The 20,570-nt window shown below is 34.8% G+C and overlaps 1 protein-coding gene across 4 annotated transcripts in view; it reads right to left on the bottom strand.

Annotated features, from left to right (window-relative positions):
- ZDBF2 (zinc finger DBF-type containing 2) overlaps positions 1-18,556 on the bottom strand; it is a 30,971-nt gene extending 12,415 nt beyond the window's left edge. Inside the window, exons 1-5 of one of the 4 annotated variants that reach the window (XM_088793730.1) lie at positions 18,216-18,556; positions 13,555-13,608; positions 12,761-12,837; positions 11,497-11,601; positions 5,260-5,387 (exon numbers count right to left, since the gene is read on the bottom strand). In XM_088793730.1, coding sequence (XP_088649856.1) covers positions 5,260-5,387; positions 11,497-11,556 — 188 coding nt within the window. In that variant the 5' untranslated portion in view covers positions 11,557-11,601; positions 12,761-12,837; positions 13,555-13,608; positions 18,216-18,556. Of the gene's footprint in view, positions 1-5,259; positions 5,388-9,623; positions 9,730-11,496; positions 11,602-12,760; positions 12,838-13,554; positions 13,609-18,036; positions 18,168-18,215 lie in introns of those variants that run through there. The other 3 variants (XM_074340943.2, XM_019726896.3, XM_074340955.2) reach the window with 3 other exon arrangements.
- Positions 18,557-20,570: the final 2,014 nt, after the last annotated feature.

The following is a 20,570-nucleotide window of genomic DNA, read 5'->3' as shown; positions in this document are numbered from 1 at the left end:
CCCCAATAAATTTAAAAAATTTTTTAAATAAAAAAAGCAAGGGAAAGAATCATAAAAATATTCTAATACCTGTTTAAAATGTTAAAATAAAGGCATAATAAATGTTTTCTTTTTATCCTGGGCAAGATTCTTAGAGAACAAAGAATCAAGGCAATCACATCAGGCTGTATAATGCATTTCAGGAAGGTAATCAGCGCAGAAGATGGAGGTAGCTCCATCAATTGCTACTTAATAAACACAAATGGCTCCTAAACATGAAAAAAACGTAAATAAAGTCATATATCATTTTTCAGCTATCAGAGAGGTAAATGGCAAAAAATTTAACACAAGTTACTTAACCCTCTAGGTTTTAGTTTCCTCTTCCAAAAACAAAAAAAATAAGACTATTTTCCATCATGAGATTGTTCTGAGAAGTAAACTAGTTCTTATATGTAAAGGGCATTGTTTTTAAAAGCTTGGAAAATAGTAATCATTCACAGATGTTAACTACTGTTATTTTAATACAGTCAGGGTGCAATGACAGACATTTTTAATAATTATTAGTAGGAATATAGTTTAGTTTAATCTCTATTTAGAACAATTTGGCAATGTCTATCAAAATTTAAAATGCCAAGAGGAATCTAAGGAGACATGACAAGTCAGTAACATGGTTATCCTAGATGGGATCCCGAAACAGAAAAAAACATTAGGTAAAAACTAGGGAAATCTGAATAAACTATAAAATTCAGTTAATGTATTATACTGGTTTATTAATTGTAACAAATGTACCATACTAATGTGAGATATTAGTCATAGAGAAACTGAATGGGGGATATATAGTAACTCTCTGCACAATCTTCTCAATTTTTCTGTAAATCTAAAACTGTCCTTAAAAATAGTCTATTAAAAATCATAAATAAACTTTAAATAGATTAACACCTAAAAATACCATTATTAAATATTTTTCAATTAGAGAGGTGCCACAATTGTCTAGGAGAATATGCATACATATGCTGGCCACATGCAACGTTTTTATGTCATAAATATTACTATTGCTTTCTTTCCCATAAAAATATATTACTATTAAGATAATGCTTTTTGATATTTGTATCTTTCTTTCCCATAAAAATATATTGTCATAATTAATATTGAGATAATAATGTTTTTCAGTATTTGTAAAATAAAAGTTAACCCTGTTATCAAAATAATGTCATGATGAGGCAAAAAATTTCCATAATTTTTCATACTTCTGACATCCAATCAATAAAATTACAGTACAACAATCACTTTACCCTAGTTTTTCAGAACCCTGGTAGATTATCTCCATTTGTCTTAAACAATATCACAACATTCTCAAAATAAAACCAATTTGAAACAATTGGCTAAGAAAAAAAAGGAAGGAAGAAAAAGAAACAGAATCATAAAATTCAACAAGTTGGCAAAATTTCAAAAAGGTTAAGAATCATCATCTAGATGCTTTGATTTGCATTTGTATTTGTGTGTGTGTGTGTGTGTGTGTGTGTGTGTGTTTACAGTTAACTAAATTACAATCTGTACTTCTACTCATTTTAAACTAATTTTATAACAAAAAAAAAGCCCTCCAAAAATCAAATGACTAAAGGTTAAAAACCATTCTTTTCTATAACTCTTGGGCTAAAAAGGGAAAATTTTTTAAAAATCTATAAATACAAAACTATGTATCAAAATCTATGAGATGTGATCAAAATGGAAACTTCACACTTTTAAACCTTCCATTAAAAAAGAATCAGTAAACACAAACTAATTAAATGAGCACCTAATTCAAGAAGATAGAAAAATAACCAAATTCTTCCCCCAAGAAAGTTGAAGAAATAAACTTTAAAAAAGAAAAACCAATAAATAGGAAACAAAAATAAAGCAAGAGCTGATTTTTAAGAAGGCTAAAATAATTATAATAATAATAAAAACTGCAATGTCTAAACAAGGAGGCAAGAGAAAAGAAAGTGTAACAAACTATAATTTAGAAAGCTTATAAACATGATTAAATAAAGTGGTGTTGGGGTCGACCCCGTGGCTCAGGCGGTTGGAGCTCCGCGCTCCTAACACCGAAGGCTGCCAGTTCGATTCCCACATGGGCCAGAGGGCTCTCAACCACACGGTTGCCGCTTCGACTCCTCAACTCCCACAATGTATGGTGGGCTGTGCCGCCTGCAACTAACAATGGCAACTGGACCTAGAGCTAAGCTGCGCCCTCCACAACTACAACTGAAAGGACAAAAACTTGACTTGAAAAATATCCTGGAACACACTGTTCCCCAATAAAGTCCTGTTCCCCTTCCCCAATAAAATCTTTTAAAAAAAATAAAAAAAAATAAATAAATAAAGTGGTGTTGGAATGGGATTAAAAAAAACTCAAGGAAAGAAAATTGTATTCAAAATCAAATATATAAACATAGATACACACACAAATATAGGAATTTAGTTCATGTTACAGGTGATATTTTCTATTAATGGAGATAATTGATATACATTTGTAAACATAAGTAGAAGCCCTGCCTCATACCACATATTTAAAAAATTAGATTAAAAATATTTAAAAGAAGAAACAAGGGCATAAAGAAAAAGGCATGAAAAAAGCCAGAGAAGGAAATTCCTCTTAGATCTGATTATATCTAAATGTTGAATTTCTATTATTGTAAAAGATAACACAGTTGAAAGACTTATAACAGATTCTAAGCAAATATTTACAACACATTTAAAATACAAAGGACTATTATCCATAAATATTGCATACAAATCCATAATATACAAATAATTCAATAGGAAAACAGGCAAAGTATATGAACAAACAATTCATAGGATAAATATATGACTAATAAATAAAGAGAAAAGTTCTATTTTACTCGTAAATAAAGGCTAATAAGACATACACATTTTTAGCCTATTATGTTGGGGAGAAAGAAAGGTTGATAATTCCAGTGTTGGCAAGAATGACAGGAAATGAGCACTCTCATATACTATTAGTGTGTATGTATATACACCAATTGTATCAATTGTATATAAATTGGTATAGCCTTCTAGGAAGTGTCTATCAAAAATTTTAAGTTTCCATACACAATTTGAGCAACAAAATAAATAACAGTAATGGATGAAAACCCACAGAGTAAGAGACGGTATAAAAATTTAGAATGATATAAATAAACAACTGAATAAATGAGGGAATGAGAAAGTTCTTTATGGTAGAATTCTGATTAATATATGTAATAACCGTTTCAAGAAAGAATAATCCATGAATGCTTAAATTAAGGTGAAAGTAAAAAGAGCAACTGGATATTTACATAGTCTCCAAGTACTTTCCCATACTAGTCTTATTAATTATGATGGGATAGATAGTAACTTTACAATGGAGAAGCCACCTCAATCAAGGGATCTAAGTATCACCAGCAATGAGAAATGGGTCTTCTGATTTGATATACTGAGAGGGGCACAACATCCATTATAATTAATGTTTTTGCCCAAAAAGCACAACCTAAGTTTAATCATGAGAAAACACAATTAGTCATGCCCAAATTTAGGGATATACTACAAAATAATCGGCCTGCACTCTCGAAAAGTGTCGAGGTCTTGAAAGCAAAGACAAACTGAGGAGCTGTTCATGATTAAAAAGGAGTCTAAGGTGATGTGACAACTAAATGCAATGTGTGACCCTGGATTGAATCCTTGGTCCAAAATAGGACATCAGACAACTGACAAATTTGAATAAGGTCTACAAACAGTATAGAATCAACGTAATTTCATGGATTTGAGCATTGTACTATGGTTATTTTAAACATTGGGGGAAGCCAGGTGAAAGTTATACAAGAATTCCTTGTACCAGTTTTGCAACTATTTTGTAAGCCTGAAATTATTCCAAAATTAAAAAGATAAAAAATATTTTTAATGTCCATACACTTTAGCTCAGAAATTCAAATTATAGGAATCTATACCACAGAAACAGTTACATGTACAAATATGTTTGCTGAAGCACTGCTTATACATACTGTAAGCTGAAATTTATACTGACCCTAAGATAGGGTAAGTCTATCTTTCCACCAGCTAAAAAAAACCACGTATTTTTTTCTAACTTTTCCCATTAAAACCTTTTCACCATTGCTCAATTCTAAGTTGGTGACTTGCAAAGCATACTTGCAAAGCAAAGTAGAAAAAAGTTTATCCTTTTTTCTATTGGTGCTTAACTCAATTAATTCTGCACAGATGTGCTAATGATCTCTTTTGCCTTACCTTGTCCAGCTGCAGCTGCAAACTAAACTCACCGCAATACTTAACCCATTTTCTACCAATATTTTTCTTTAACATAGGGCATTAACTCTTAAGTGTTATAAAAATATTTATTTTTATTAAAACAACCAAAATAAATTGATACAAGAGAAAGCTATCAACATACTGACAGATTACAAAAAGAGCCACCTCTATTTGATATCAGTTCACAAATCATACCACAAATGTGGAATTGACTTCGTTTTTACTTTGATTACACTTTGCTATTGTCACCAGCTTTTGTTACTAATCTTTCAAAAGCTATTTTTGCTCCCACCTTTTTCCTCTACTTAATCCTATGACATAGTTATAAAACATTTTAATAATATATGAGTATTTATTGGCCTAAAACTTATTTGGGAAAAAGCATTGTGTAGTCCATATATTTTATAGTAAAATTTACTTAAGCTAGAAAATAAATTTTTAAATAATTGCAAAGGGAAGTTACCAGATAAAATATCACTTTATATTCCCTGATTCAAAGACTCACTTTAAAATAAGAGAAAGACAAATACCATATGATTTCAGTTATATGGGAAATCTAGAAAACAAAATAAATGAACAAACAAAACAGACACAGACTCATAGATACAGAGAACAAACTGATGGTTACTAGATGGGAAAGGTATCGGGGGTTGCTGGGTGAAAAAGGGTAAGGGATTAAGAAGCACAAATTGGTAGTTACAAAATAGTCACAGAGATGTAAACTACTGCATTGGGAATATAGTCAATAATATTCTAATAACTATGTATGGTACCAGGTAGGTACTAGGCTTTCAGGGGGATCACTTCATAAATTATATAAATGTCTAACCACTATGTTGTACCTGAAACTAATATAATATTGAATGTCAACTATAATTGAAAAAAAATACATTAATTAAATTAAAAACCAAAGATTCACATAAGTATTGAAACATTAACACAAACATCTATTGTAACATAATAACTATGTACTAATATTGTTCCACTCAGTTACTTTACCTGCTTTCTTGATAATGATATGGGTGGTGCCGCAGTACATCCTGCAAGAAACGTTCCATCAAACTACTGGTACCCATCCGTTGTCTATTCTGTGTGGTCAAGTATCTGTGCTGAGCACTGGACACATGCTATAAAGAAAAAAGAAACTGAATATTTTTCAATGGATAATACTCATTAGTAGTGGAAGTTTCATGAAACAGATTCATTTATAAACTCCTAATAAAAGTATAAATTGACATACCCTTTCTATAAAGCAATTCTAAAATATGCATCTAAAACCCATAAAAGTATCTTTCCCGTAGATACAGTAATTACATTTCTCTAGATCTCTCCTAAGGGAATCATCTTAAATATGGATGATTTATGCAAAAAAAAAAAAAAAAAAAAAAAAAACTGTTTATCAGTGTAACAAAAAACTGGAAATCTCCTAAAATCTTTACATTATATATGCCCTAAGATGTAATACTTTGCACCTATCTAAAATAATACAAAAAAACTTTAATAACATAGAGAACTGTTACATATTAAGGGGAAAATGGGGGAGTGCACAAATCACAGGTGTACTTTTATCTCAACTACAGTTTGAAAATATATAGACAAGTAAATGGAAGAAAATATACCAGTATCTTAAAAGCATTTGTATCTATGTAGTATGATTATGGGAAACTTTTATATTTTTCTTATAAATTCTTATATTTTTCAATTCTTATATTTTTACTTCTAAAAATAAAAATTTCTTAAAAGAGAGAAGACAAGGGTGGCCAGATGGCTCAGTTGATTAGAACGTAAGCTCTTAACAACAAGGTTGTCAGTTCAATTCCCGCCTGGGAAAGTGGGATGTGCCCCTGCAACTAAAGATTGAAAACAGCAACTGGACTTGGAGCTGAGCTGCGCCCTCCACAACTAGACTGAAGGACAACGATTTGGAGCTGATGGGCCCTGGAGAAACACACTGTTCCCCAATATTCCCCAATAAAAAATAATTTTTTTTAAAAAAGAGGGACAAGAGTTGGATCGTTGTATTTTTTAAAAGTCAAAGAGTAATTAATTCACAAAAAGGCCATCATTTTTTTTCAGAGATTAAAAATCCTGCCTTAAACAGATTAGAATAAATATATTATGCTTTTCTGTTTTGTAATTCTTTCTACAGTTAGAAAGATTCTGCCTTTACTAGTATTATTTAGTGGACTACCAGGAGGGATGAAAAAGAAGTCTGATATCTACTGTGCACCTATAACATATCAGAGTGCTATTCTGTTTACACAGTAAGCTCACTGAATTTTCACTGAGTATGAATCTTGTCCCCATTTTCACATGAAGAGATTACAGCACAAATAATTAAGAGTAAACTGCCCAAAGTTGTGTACCTAGCAAGTGAAAAAGCCAGGATTTGAATCTGAGTCTAACTCTAAAAGCTTCTTCTTTTCATTGTATTATGCTAGTTCTAGTGCTAATAACCATATTTCTAAAGTAAGTTAGACAATTTAATAACATATTTTAATAATACTTGGGGGAAGTAATGTTTTAAATACCATTGTAAAGGTCTCAAAAGAACTTAAAACATTGTGTTAGCTCTTGACCACTATTAACAACTCTTGGAATTATTTCCTTCCATGCTGACTTTGAGGGTCTACTCTGGTGCTGCCTGAGCCCCAGTAACAATCTGAATTACAACTGCAAGATTCTCTGGCTACAGAACACCCCACTGCCCAGTATCCATGACCAGGACTAGCCTGCCCGGTGGTGAATGGGACAAATGCACAAGGGAACAAATAATCGTTCAATTAAAATCCAACCTTGTCCTCTCTCTACCTAGATAAAAATTTGAAAAGCATGCAAATGGAGAAGTGCGCTTACATAAAATTTACATAAAGAAAAGCACACAGATCACAAAGTAAACACATCTATAACCATCAAATCATGAGAAACTAATAAGCACCCAGAACCCCCTTAATATCCCGTACCAATCTAATATTCCGCCCTTTTCCCAAAAAATAACTATTATCCTAAGTTTTAATATCATAGATTAGTTTTAAAAGTTTCTGAATTTATATAAATGGAGTTATAATACAATATATGTTCTTCTGCATTCAGGTCTTTCATTCAACATTTGTGATACTTTTTCCTATTAGCCGTAGTCTGTATGTTTTCATTTCTGTGTAGTATGCCGTTCTATGAATATACCATATTTTGTTCATCAACTCTTGATGAACATTTGTGTTGTTTGCAGCTTTGGGCTATCAATGCTGCAAAAACCTTCTTATATGTGTCTTCTGGTGCCCATGTGCACGCACTCTGTTGACTACATTACTAGGAGTAGAACTTCTGGGTCATAAGGGTTTGCTCAGCTTTAGTACGCCCTTCCATAGTGGCTGTTCCAATTTATACCCCCACCAGCAGTGTATCATAACCTCCACTGCTCCACTTCTTCAATACTTGATATTGTCAGTCTCTTTAATTTTAGCTATTGTAGAGGGGGCTTAATGTTGTATCACTGTGGCTTTAAATTGCAATTTTTGTGACAGCTTTTCATATTTACTGACCACCTGGACGTCCTATTTTATGACGCCGTGTTTCCCCGAAAATAAGATCTAGCCAAACCATCAGCTCTAATGCGTCTTTTGGAGCAAAAATTAATATAAGACCAGGTCTTTTTATTATAGTAAAATAAGACCGGGTCTTATATTAATTTTGCTCCAAAGGACGCATTAGAGCTGATGGTCCGGATAGGTCTTATTTTCGGGGAAACAGGGTGTGTGTGTGTCTCAAGTCTCTTCTCATTTTTCAAATAAATGTTCTTTTTTTAATGAGTTATAGGAATTCTTTATTTATTCTGATATGAGCTCTTTTGTTCAATTATATGTGTTTCACATATCATCTTCTCTGTGGCTTGCCTTTTCACTTTGTGTATCTGTGTGTGTGTGTTCACAAATAGTTTTACTGGTGTGCACACACATACAAAGTACATCTAGTATCTTTCCCAAGAATAGTTACATCATCTTGTTTCTTAACTTACAGTCAGGTTTACCAATTTTTTTGTCAGTGCTTCTTGTGACCAGTTTAAGAAATCTCTCCTTATCTCAAAGTCATGAAGATTTTCTCCTACTTGTTTCTTGAAGCTTTATTGTTTTACCTACAATGTTTATATCTATAATGTACTTGGAATTGATTTTTGTATCCAAGATGATTTAGCAGTAAGGTTTCATTTTTCCCCCATATGAATATCCAATTGTCCCAGTATCTATTATTGAAGAAAGTGTTGTCATCACTGCTCTTTAATTCCACCTTTGTCATAAATCAAATGTATATATGTGTTTCTGGAGATTCTGGTTTATTTCCATGGTCTTTCTAACTTGGTACCACTGTCTTAATGACTATAATTTAATAATAAGTTTTAATATCTGGTACAGTAAGTCCTCTGACTTCGTTCATCTTTAAGATTCTTCTGGTTCTTCTTAGCCTTTTGCATGTCCACATACATTTTTAGAATTGTCTTAATCTTCATTTTAAAAAGTTTGCTGGAATTTTGATTGGAATGTCATTGAATCAATGTATCAGTTTGGGCAGAACTTACATGTTTACAATGTTTTTCCAATCCATGAACACAGTATATGACACCAACTATATAATTTTTCTTAAATTTCTCAATGCTTATAGTTTTCTTTATAAAGATCTTATACATATTTTCTTATATTTATTCCATATGAGCTGTGTTCTTTAAAGCTGTTATAAATATCTTTTCTAAATCTCATTTTCTGTGTGGTGTTTGTATATAAAAATACAATTTCTTTTTATGTTGACCCAAAAAGCTTCTTAAATTCACTTATCAATTCTAATATTTCATCTAGGTATCTTTAGAATTTCCTATTCCACAATCACACTGTTTACAATACTAGTTTCATTTATTATCTAATCTCTATAATTTTTATTGCTTTTTCTTTTATTTCCCTGGCTAGGATCTCTGATAAAATATTGCATACAATTTAATTCAAACATCAAGTCTATTTTCACTTAATATATTTGGGTTTAATGTTTTTATTTTTAAATCTATTTTTAGTATTCTTGCCTATACAATGTCCCTATATCTCTTCTTTCTGGCCTTCTTGTGGACTATTTTTTATTGTTCCAATTTTTCCCTTTCTGTTAACTTAGTAGGTGGAGACGTTTTTCCTAGTCCATTAGTGGTAACAGATTATAACAAGCAACCCTGACCTATCAAAGTCTAACATTTCTTGTTACTTTTACTCTCTTCTTGAACAATTCAAGGTCCTTAGGTATTAACTCAATTTACTCCCCTTCTAATTTATATGCTCTTGTTGTTAATCCCACAAGATACTATTCATTTAGATTGCCTACATATTTACCTTTCTTTCCATTGCTCTTCATTCCTTCCCGTATCTCTGAGCTTCCAACTGGAATCACTTTCCTTCTACATGAAGAAGTCCTTTTGCTATTTCCTTTAGTAAGGGTCTGCTGGTGACAAATTCCCTTAATTTTTGTTTTCTGAAAATGTTTCTACTTCGCCTTCTTTTTTAAAGGATATACTTATTGAATACAAACTTCTAAATTGATAGTTGTTTCCTTTATTTTGGCTTCCATCATTTCTGTTGACCTGAGCCACATATTTCTTCACTACCTTAATAGCTCTCCAAAGGTTTGAAATATATATATTTATTCAAGTTTTTACAGTTTATAGAAATTACCTTGGCTGTCATCAACAGTGTTTTTAAATGTCAGTTTATTGCAGGCATATCCAAATGTCTAAAAATTATTATCTTAAACCTTAAGCAAAAAAATTATATGAAAGCTTATTGAACAGAACTTGTAGTTAAAAAATTAATGTTTTATCATTATCAAAGTTTCAACAAATAATCTCCCAGTCAAGTAATCTAATTTATGAGAGAAATATTAAAGAGAGCTTTGAGATTTATTATCTGCCTCATCATGTTTATAACCAGCATTAAAAATTATTTCTTTTTAAGAAGGTGGAGGTATGGAAATCACAATAGAGACTTTTCTTTAGTATGAATTTAAGTGGCTACTATTAGATAATTAAACAAAACAAATGCCACTAAACGGAATTTTTAAGTATTATATTGTAAACCTGTATTTGATATCATCTAAGATGAAACAGTTTAGCAGTAGCAGAACCAAAACTTCATTATATTACTACTTCTCCTATGACACGATTCCCTTATGAATTTAGATGGAAAAATCCTCAACAAAACACTAGCAAAGCAAATCTCGCAACATATAAAAAGTATTATACACCATGAACAAGTGAGATTTATCCCAGGATGCAAAATTGGTTTAACATCTGAAACTCAGTTAATGTAACTGCTGTAGGCTGAATTCTGTACCCCCAAAATTCATATGCTGAAGTTCTGATTACCAATGTGATTATACTTGGAGATAGGACTTTTAGGAGGTAATTAAATCACATCATACACAAAAACTAACTCATAGTGAACAAAGACCTAAATGCAAGAGCTAAAACTATAAAACTCTTATTGGAAAACACAGGCATAAATTTTCACGACCTTGGATTCAGCAATCTTTATGACACCCAAAATACAAGCAACAAAAAGAATTTTAAAAAAGCTAAATTCAACTATAGCAAAATTTAAAACTTTTGTGTATAAAACCATAAAATTTAAAGTCTTACCTTATTTTACAATGTCTTACAAAATCTAATTCTGTGAATTCTTCACCTATAACTCAACACCAACCCCCCATCTACCCTACCTCCACTGCTGCCACACTGGCCTCCTGGCTTTTGGTTAGCATGTCAACTACCCTTCTACCTCAGGGTCTCTGTCCTTGCTCTCTTTTCCCTCTAGCTAGAAACTCGTCCTCCAGATGTAAGCAAGCCTGACTCCCACACTTCATTCAAATCTCAACTCTAATGTCACTGCCTTAACCTTACCTGGCCACCCTACCTAATATTGTACACCCCTCTTTATTTTATTTTCCTCCTAACATTTATCATAATCTGACATATTATGTACTAGATTCATATGACTATTTTGTTTTATTGCACTATAATGTAAGCTTCATAAATAAAAGGACCTGGTTTTGTTCACAGTCATATCCCTAGAACCTTAAACACTATCAACTAGTACATTCTCAATGTGACCTGTTCAACGAATGAATAAATGAATTTAATAAAATGTAAAAGAACAGAAAATCACAACTTGGTCCTTTGAGGTATTACCCATATTAATAGGATCCTCTCACCTGTTCCAGATTATTATAGCGCACACAGCAATAGCTGCAATATCCTTGTCTGCTCTGCATGTTGAATAACCAAAGCCAAATGGATATTGTCGTTGAATACTCAAACTGTAAAAAATGGCAAAATCACAATAATTCCTTACTACCATGAGGAAAACAGCTATGGTAATATCGGAGAACAGAAATTCATTCTTAAGTCCTACCCACTCTTATTTCTCATAATACTGAAAATAAATAAGACTCCCATGAGCTATGGAATCAATCAGTGAGCTTGGAGTAGAGATGATAGCTATGCATCTTCTAAAAGAGTTACTTACTGCCAACATTTGAAGCCTAAATTTTTTATCAGTTTTCTGATAACTTATTAGCATTATTAGGATTGATTCAGTATTGAAGAATACAGTACTCAATTTCAAAGAAATTACTATTTCTAAGTTTTTACTATAGTTTTTACTATATGCTAATGAGGCTTATTAATTTTTCCCATTATGCTTCTATACAAAATTCCAGATTACTTGAACTGTCAGTGTCATATATAACATCTAATTTTCTGTCATGAGAGTAAATATACCACTTGTATTTTCTGTGTAGTCCAGAAAGGGGCAGATTTTTAAAAAATTTACCCAACAAAGTTGCTAAAAATCAAAATAATTTAGTCTCTGAAACACAAAACATTTCTCTTTGACAATTACATAAACCAAATAAATATAAGGAATTTTTTCCAATGAATGCAATGAGATTTCTCTACAAACAGTTTCTAAGTCTCTATCCCCTTCAAACTGTAATCCTTCAATATTACATACTGCAGTGGTTCCCAAACCAGGAGTATCAAAATCATCCCCCAAAATTCTGTTTAGTAGAGCTGAGATAGAATCTAGAATTCAGAATTTTTTAAATTCCCATGTAATTGTGATATATACCCAATTCATTCACTGACATAAAGTGTACATAGTTTACGATTATTTTAAGTAACAAATTCAATACAATGCAGTTTTTTGGCTGTGTTTTCTTAAAGTGAAAATAGAATTGTAAGAAATAATTTTATCAACTTTTTAACTCTAATTATTTTAAACATTGTCTATTGGAACATATATAATAGAATTATCCTATAATATGTTATGAATATTTCTGATAAGGATGACCCTGCAACAGAGAAAGTTTACTCATTGAAATTAATGGTTAAAAAATGAAATCACAGCCTCAAAACCAGTAAGATGAGAACAGAAAAACTTCATTAGGTCAAAATGCTATCATAACTTTCACTTACCTATTACTTTTTATTATGAGAAACTGACTTTTTGACTTCCAACACTTATGGGGGAAAAAAATCAATTAAATCAGTCTCTGAAATAAAGAATATATAAGAAATTACTCAATTTTTGGTCTTATGTCCATTAATTGACTTCATTTGTAATCTGAAGCAATGGAATGAAACAAGCTTTAAGTTGTATTTATAGATATGGTAATTTTCAGGCTGAGAGAACCCTAGAGCTTACAGCTAAACTTTGAAGAATCATAAAATAAAAAACTTTTTAAGTTTTTTTTTAAATACAATTAAAACATTTACAGAAAGGCAAAGTGAAAGCATGAGTCTAACATCACACACACACACACACACACACACACACACACACAATTTAAATACCTGAGATACTTTTTGCTCTTTAAGCCTTATGTCCTTGAACTCCCATGGCATTATTACTTGCCATTTCCATCATTTCTAGTGTCATATACATGCTACAATGACAATGAGCTACAATGAATGAGAACAACCTGTTGGCATTTTTTAAAATTTTGAAAAACTTAACTGAATCAAAATCCGCTGGTGAGGAAACAGGCACATGCATATTATGCGTATTTAAAATGCTCCCAAGTGATTCTGATATAGGTTGAACCAATAATATCTCATCATTTTTATGTACTAATAAATTCTTACTTATTAAAGGGATCATTTCTTTGCGGTCTGGGATTATATTACATTGCATGACTGAATGGGTCTTTTTATACAAACTCTGAATTCTACTGGTACCTGGTATTTTTATAAAATAACAAACCATTTACCTTGAGCAGAAAAGGGTAGGTATTTCATCAGCTATTATTAGTCCTGGCACACATCTGTAAGACAAAATAAAACATTTTTTTTAAAAGATAAGTCCCAGAAGTGTCTAGCATCGACAGAATAAGTACCTCCAATTCATATTTAAGTTTGAAAAGTGACACCATTATGTTTCCAATAATGAGGAAAAGATATTAACTCTTGAACACAAAGCACTTTACACATGACTCACTGAATCCCACCTAACCTCCTAAAATGCTCTGGAGCAGAGTAACGGTGATGGCCCAAATAACCCCCATCTAATACACCAGATCTCTGGGGCCGGGGAATAGCATCTGTAAAAAAAAATGTCAGGCGAAATGGTGCCTCTAACGAGGTTAAGGGCAAAGATACTATCAAACCCAAAATAAGCTTGAAGAGAAACTTTGAAAAGAAATATTCATGTGAAATTAAATTTAGGTCCTGGACTAACCACCCCACTCTTTGCTTCTGTGTTGGTTTTAATGAAAAAAACTGTCAATTCTTTATCATCTATCCATCTCAATCCACGATTCAGCCAAATTTTCAATGTTTTCTTTTTCCACACTGTTACGGGAAAAGTGTTGACTCTTATCCAGGATTACTGGTTAACAAAATATTCCAACACTTAAAACTCATAAGAGCTGGTGACACCACTGTATAAGCAAGGAATGAATATTTAGCACCTAGCCTGCGGAGGGTTCCATGTTAGAAACTTTAAGAGAGAGAGAAAAACATGACAACTTTCTTGCTCTCGAAAAGTAAAATGGAATTGGGAAATCAATGTAAAAATATCAGGTGGTATCTGAGAAACGTCTAAGTACAAAAATAATAAGTGCCAATGGTTCAGTTGCAAAAATCAGTTTTAGTTGGAGGGGCCAGGATGTCACAACGGATATGCTTTTTTAACTGGACACTGGAAAATTAGTAGGATTTGCTTATACGAAGGTCAGGAAAAGCTATCCCAAATAACAAAGAAGCAAAACTACAAATACAAGAAAGCACAGGTATATTCGGAGCTAATAAGTTGACAAGTTTTGGTGGAGCTAATAGTTTCATTTAAGAATTTAAGGGGAAATAAAGAAAAGTAGATTGGGTTTTGCCATGATAGCGTTTAAAAACAGACTAAAGAATCTAAATCTCGACCATACCTTTGGTTAGTATGGAACTATTTTGCAAAGCAGTATACTATACTCAGAGTGCTTTAAGAAAATTCTGAAACAATGGTTCTTTCCTACTCAAAGGAGCTTTTCACAGAATATAAACTATTCTGCACAATTTCCTAGAATACTCGAGAATTAGTTTATACCCAAAATATCAAAATTTAAAGAATCAGTATCCCTTAGAACAAACATTTAGTCTCATTATGCTTGTAAATTAGTCAGGAAAACACTAATTTTTTTCTTTACAAAAATGCCTTTATTTTTATTAGGAAAGTAAAACATACTATAATACAATTATAAAACTAAAGAAATAAAGAGCATAAAAATCAGCCATCGTCCCACTACCCATCAACATTTATCATATATTCTTCTTTGATCTAAACACGTTTTTACAAAAATGGAATGGTACTATACAGTCTATTCCACAGGCTTCTCTCACTTAACCATACATGACAAGCACCGATGAGCACCGCGATATGACACTGTATCATTCCAAAACAGAATGTTTAATGATTGCATAGCATTTCATTTTATCAGTGTAAGATAAAAGCCCTCTAATCTGACAAGACACAGTAATTGGTTAACTTTTTAAAAATTAGTAAGATTATTTTAAAAATACATACACATATAATCTTAATATTTTATCCAACTTAAAAAATAGAAATGTATGTATGTTTGATTAAAGGTCAAGTTAGGCTTTTTTGTTTCACTGAGGGGTATGTATGTGTGTGTATGTGTGCACGCCCATAGGACAGCTAGAGTTCCAAGTCATATTTTTTTCATACTGTCAAAAACCTCATCACTAAATACCTTCAACAAGTTTCCATTTTCGTTCCTCTAAAGCACAAGAACTTAAAGACATTTACAAAACCAAGAGCTCTATTATGATTAAGATTTTGCCCAACGTTTTACAGTTGTCACACCAAATGAAGTATTTTGCAACAGCCTTTTTTCCAATCCAAAGCATTCAATTTATTTTTTATAAAAATAACAATGCTATAAAAAAAAAGACAATGCTTACCCTCTCGTTTCACTGGTTTAGGTAACATTTAAAACTGCATAAAACGATCTTGGGCAGTGAACAGAGATCTCAGAACTGTCTGAGACCACTTCAGCACAACTGTCTCAAAATAGAAATAAAGTTTAATTTATCTTTATAACACTATTTGTTGCACACCTGAGATCTGTACCTGCTGCAGAGATAAAACACATTGTTGAAATGAGTTCGGAGTTGTAGTGCGTGTTTCTCAAGCTGACTGCAGTGTCGAAATAAAGCTAACAAAATCAAGAATCCCTATGGGAAACATTTTTCAATTGCCTGACGAGAGAGACACCAATTTACTAGAAAAGACAATAGAAGGGCATTTCGTTTATTGAATGAGATAATCAAAATTACCAATCTAGGAATACGATCGGGGAGCAATCGCAGAACAATGACCAAATGATATTTAAGAATCATAATTCAGTGTCCCTTTCTTTACATTAACCTGATTTTCAACTTCTCACTACTCTGGATTATCCACTTAATGCTGGTTTTCCTCTGATGACAACCATTACCCTGGATACCTCCATTCAGTCTTATTAAAATAATAACAGCTAACTTTTAGTGAGTATTTAATTTGGGCCAGGCACTGTCAACAGATTCACAAGCATTATCTTATCTCATCTGAATATCAAACAGCCTGATGAGGTTGGTGTTATGATAACTACCAGTTTACAATTCAGGAAACAGGTTTAGAGCTAAAGAAGCAGTATCTTGTTCCAGGTCACACACCAACAACCAGTGTAGCTCGGATTTGACCCTAGGTCAATCTGAGCAGTTTATGCTCTTAATCTCTTACCTTCTATAAAACACTTCCTCTCTGCATTTTCAGGAATGCTAATTACTTGTTTTAATATTAGGTGAAAACAAATAATTAGGAATCTAATTTGCTGCAATAAACACTGTCACATATTCCAAAGAAAAGAGTAAAACTAATGTTTGGCTTAACTGCATCACTGCTCCCATTCCGAGATATATGCTAACAGTACCTTGGATTAGTGACTTTCAAACTTAAATATGTGGCTCACGAAATACATTTTATATCACAACCCAGCACGCACGCGCAGGTACACATGCAAGCACACACACCCGCGCGCGCACACACACACAGTTTTGCAAAACAATGCCCTCCTACATGTAATATAATGCTTTCTGGTATTTTCTATGCTATCTTATTTCGTTTTTTTTAAACTGCTAGTTATGACTCACCAAATAAATTTCACAATTCACCAATGGACTGAAAACTGCAATTTGAAAAAATATGCCTTCATATTATTAAGCAGAGCAAACAATATTTCATAGAAGATGGTTGTTACCCTCAAAATTCAGCTTATTTCTATCCAGTATCTTTGCCATTACCGGTGATACTTCATCAAATCTTTAAAGAGTGTCTGATCATTGGCAAAGGTGCAGAGAAAAGAAAATTCATGCCTTCCACGCTTTAGGTGCAAATCAGTGCAAGTTGACAAGGCAGTGAAAATATGTTTATGCATCGATATAGAAAACGTCCTCGATGTGTTAAGTAAAAAAAGCAGATCACATTAATAGCCAATTATGTAACACACGAATATACTTTATGAACCCCAAATTGTTAATGTGACTCTCTCTTAAAGATGAAACTGCTATGGGCTTTTTCAGTGGGTTTTTTTAATAGTATATATTTGCTGTAAAAAACAGATATAATTCTATTGTGGGGGTAAAAAACGTTTTAGTGCCTTTGAACCACTATCTCGTTATGCATTTCCACCACGCGCTGCCAGAATCATCGCGACGGATGTTAGAAGCTGGAAAGGGCCTTTTTCAGGAGCACGTAATAACGAAGGCGTAATTTAACCAGATTTACACAACTGTTGCACGGCGATAGTAAACTGATCGTTAACACAAAAATCTAACGTTTCCCAAACAAATTCTAATCGCAGGAGGCTGGTAAAGGCCTAGGTCTGAGGACAGCTGGACACAGCGCAGGGCTTTAGGGGAAGGGGGTTTGTAGACAGGTGGCTCCGATCTCAGCCCCACAGGTGCCCGTGAAAGTCCCCGCGGGTACAAAGCCCTAAATCCGACCTCCGCAAGCCGCCTCCTCCCCAGGCTCCAGCTCAAGGCCTCGTCCGCGGGCCCCTCCGTCCCAGGGCCCCCGACAGAAGCACAAGGCAGCCCGCGCCCCACCTCCACCCCACGCCCCAGCCACCGCGATCCCGGCCCGGAGACACCGGTCCCGCTCACGCAGAAGGGGCAGGTTGGGACTGGGGTGAGGGGAAGCCGAGGACCTGCGAGGCGGGTGCGGGAGCCGGCGAGCGGTCCGAGCGTCCCTCGGGAGGAAGAAGGAGCCCAGGGCGCGAGGCGAGCAGGCCCCACCCCCGGCCGCGCGCACAGAGCCCGCGGGCGTCGCCCGGCTGCGCGCCGCCTCGGCCAGCCCGCCCGCGCCCGCCCCCGCCGCCGTTCTCACCTCCGCGGTGGCCGCCCGGATTCCTTCCGGGCCTCGGTGGAGGCCCAGGACCGGTGGGTGCGCTCCCTTCCTATTCCGGTCCCATGGCGGTGCCCGGACCCCCGAGCCGTCCAGAGCGCCGCGGCCGCCCGCGCCTGCTGCCTGCTGCCCGCGTAACCAGATATAGGAGCCACTCGCCTCTCCCGCCAGTGCGAGAGGAGAAGCAAAGTGAGAGCGTCACTTGCAGGACCCGGACCCCAGTCACGACTCAACCCACGTAGTCCTCCAGGGGCAACGCAGCGTTGCAGCCCCGATTGAGGTTTGACGTCAGGGAAGGTGCGAAAACAAGGCCCCTTCTGACGCAGGAGCAGCAGGACCGCCCCCTGCCCACCCCCATCCCCGGCGCTGGAGCCCCCTTCCTCCCGCCCCCAACCCTCCCCTCCCCGACATCTTTTAAAGCGAACACTTCCTCCAGGGTCAGGGCCCCACTCGGAGCTTATGAAATCAAACCTGTTCTAAACAAAATGACTAGGCTTAGAGCGCAGTTAGGACGCGAGATAGACACCAAGGTTTTATTATCTGAGGGGCCAAATAGAAAATGCTTGCCAATTCAAAGCAACACAGGAGCTGGAGAAAAGAAAAGGGGACTAACGGGCTAGTCATTTGCGCTGTTTGGTGTATTTCCCGCAGTGAGATGCATCTAACAAAAGCTGCTGTTTAATGAGCGCTTGCTTTGTGCTAAGCACTGTGTCTAAGGTTTATACGTGTATTCTTGCATTTCATCCTCGGAGCAACCCTTTATAGATCTTATGATGAATCCTGTTATACCTTTTTGACGAACGAAAAAACCGAGGCTTAAGAAGGTTAGGTATTCGAAGACACACACTGCACATGAAAGGGTTACAAATATTAACCAAAATCCACTCATTCAGTGATACTCCGTACTCTCCACTGTGTATATAGTGCTGTGCAAAAACATTTTAGTGTAATGGGGGACATAAACCTGAATCTATCACACTAGTGAATGTATCATGATAATCTGTGATAAGGAAAATAATCATACCTAAAATGGAGACAGCTTCCAATTGGCGACCTTATGTCTTACGTGAAAATAATCTTAGAATGAGTTACTTTGCTCTTTGGTTACTGCTATAATTATTACCCTTTTCTGATAACCTTTTGACTTCGTTCTTTTCCATTGTTTTTGCATTCACAGTTTCCATTCTTTATGTATTTTTCAGCTTCTGCTTCCCCCACTGCATCTTTCTCCCACTTTAAACCTGGGCTATTGCAACTGTTTGGTTTATAACCCCCTTTAGATTTTTTAACACAAAAAAAGTACTGATTTCTTTTAAGGCAAGCTCTTTCCACATCCCAACCTTGGAATTTGTGAAAGAAAACCCATTATACATTATACATTATACATTAACCCAGCCTGTGATATAATGTATTTCACAGATGCTAAGACACACATTTTTCACACTTTAACGTCTCTGAAAGCCGAATGCATTTTACAAACTGGTCTCTTAATAGTGGCTGGGGGCTGTATCAACCTAGTTGTCGCTGCCTCCACGTAAAGACACTTGGATGTAGCTAGCTGTGCAAATTGTCCTTATTTCAAATGAATTAAGTGCATTGTGAATAAAAACCACAGCCCTAAGAAGAAGGAATTAACTGGTTATAGGAGTCTCTCAAACTTAAAGAGAGTTTTTCCTAGGAAAAGAGGGAAAATTTTTCTGAGACAAAAAGGAGATTCTTCCAGCACTTAGAGAGATATAGGGCTGGCTAAAAGCTATTAGACTTCTGGCAGCCCTGAGTTATTCAGCAAGTACATTAGTTCTTAATATGTTTTGGAAACCAATAGTAAGCCTAACACCCCGACCAAAAAAAAAAAAAGTTAAATGACTTAGTTATTATTCCCAACGGTATGTTTAGTCAATTACAACCCCTCTAAGTTTTAGTTAAAAAAAAATCATTGAAAAAGGAAAATGAATCCCAAATGTTACCTGAAAATAATCCATTGACCTCTTCTAGTTAGATCAAGAAAGTGCTAGCATGGTGGGGCAGCCAGTTAGCTCAGTGGGTTAGAGCGCATGCGGTGCTCTTTAACAACAAGGTTGTGGGTTTGATCCCCATATGGGCCACTGTGAGCTGCGCCCTCCACAACTAGATTGAAACAACTGCTTGACTTGGAGCTGATGGGTCCTGGAAAAACACACTTAAAATAAATAAAGTTAAACAAAAGAAAAAGTGCTTGGCATGAAAACATGTGGAATAGGATCAGCTGCTTGGAAAAAATCCTGATTCAATAGTGAGCACTCCTAAGATTCAAGGCACAGAAGACAATAATGTATGAAAAACCACAGCCCTCAACAA

Source organism: Rhinolophus sinicus, chromosome 17 (genome assembly GCF_057876585.1).
Source record: "Rhinolophus sinicus isolate RSI-liver-muscle chromosome 17, RSI-T2T, whole genome shotgun sequence".
Taxonomy (NCBI): domain Eukaryota; kingdom Metazoa; phylum Chordata; class Mammalia; order Chiroptera; family Rhinolophidae; genus Rhinolophus; species Rhinolophus sinicus.
This window is presented reverse-complemented; position numbering and strand designations above follow the sequence as displayed.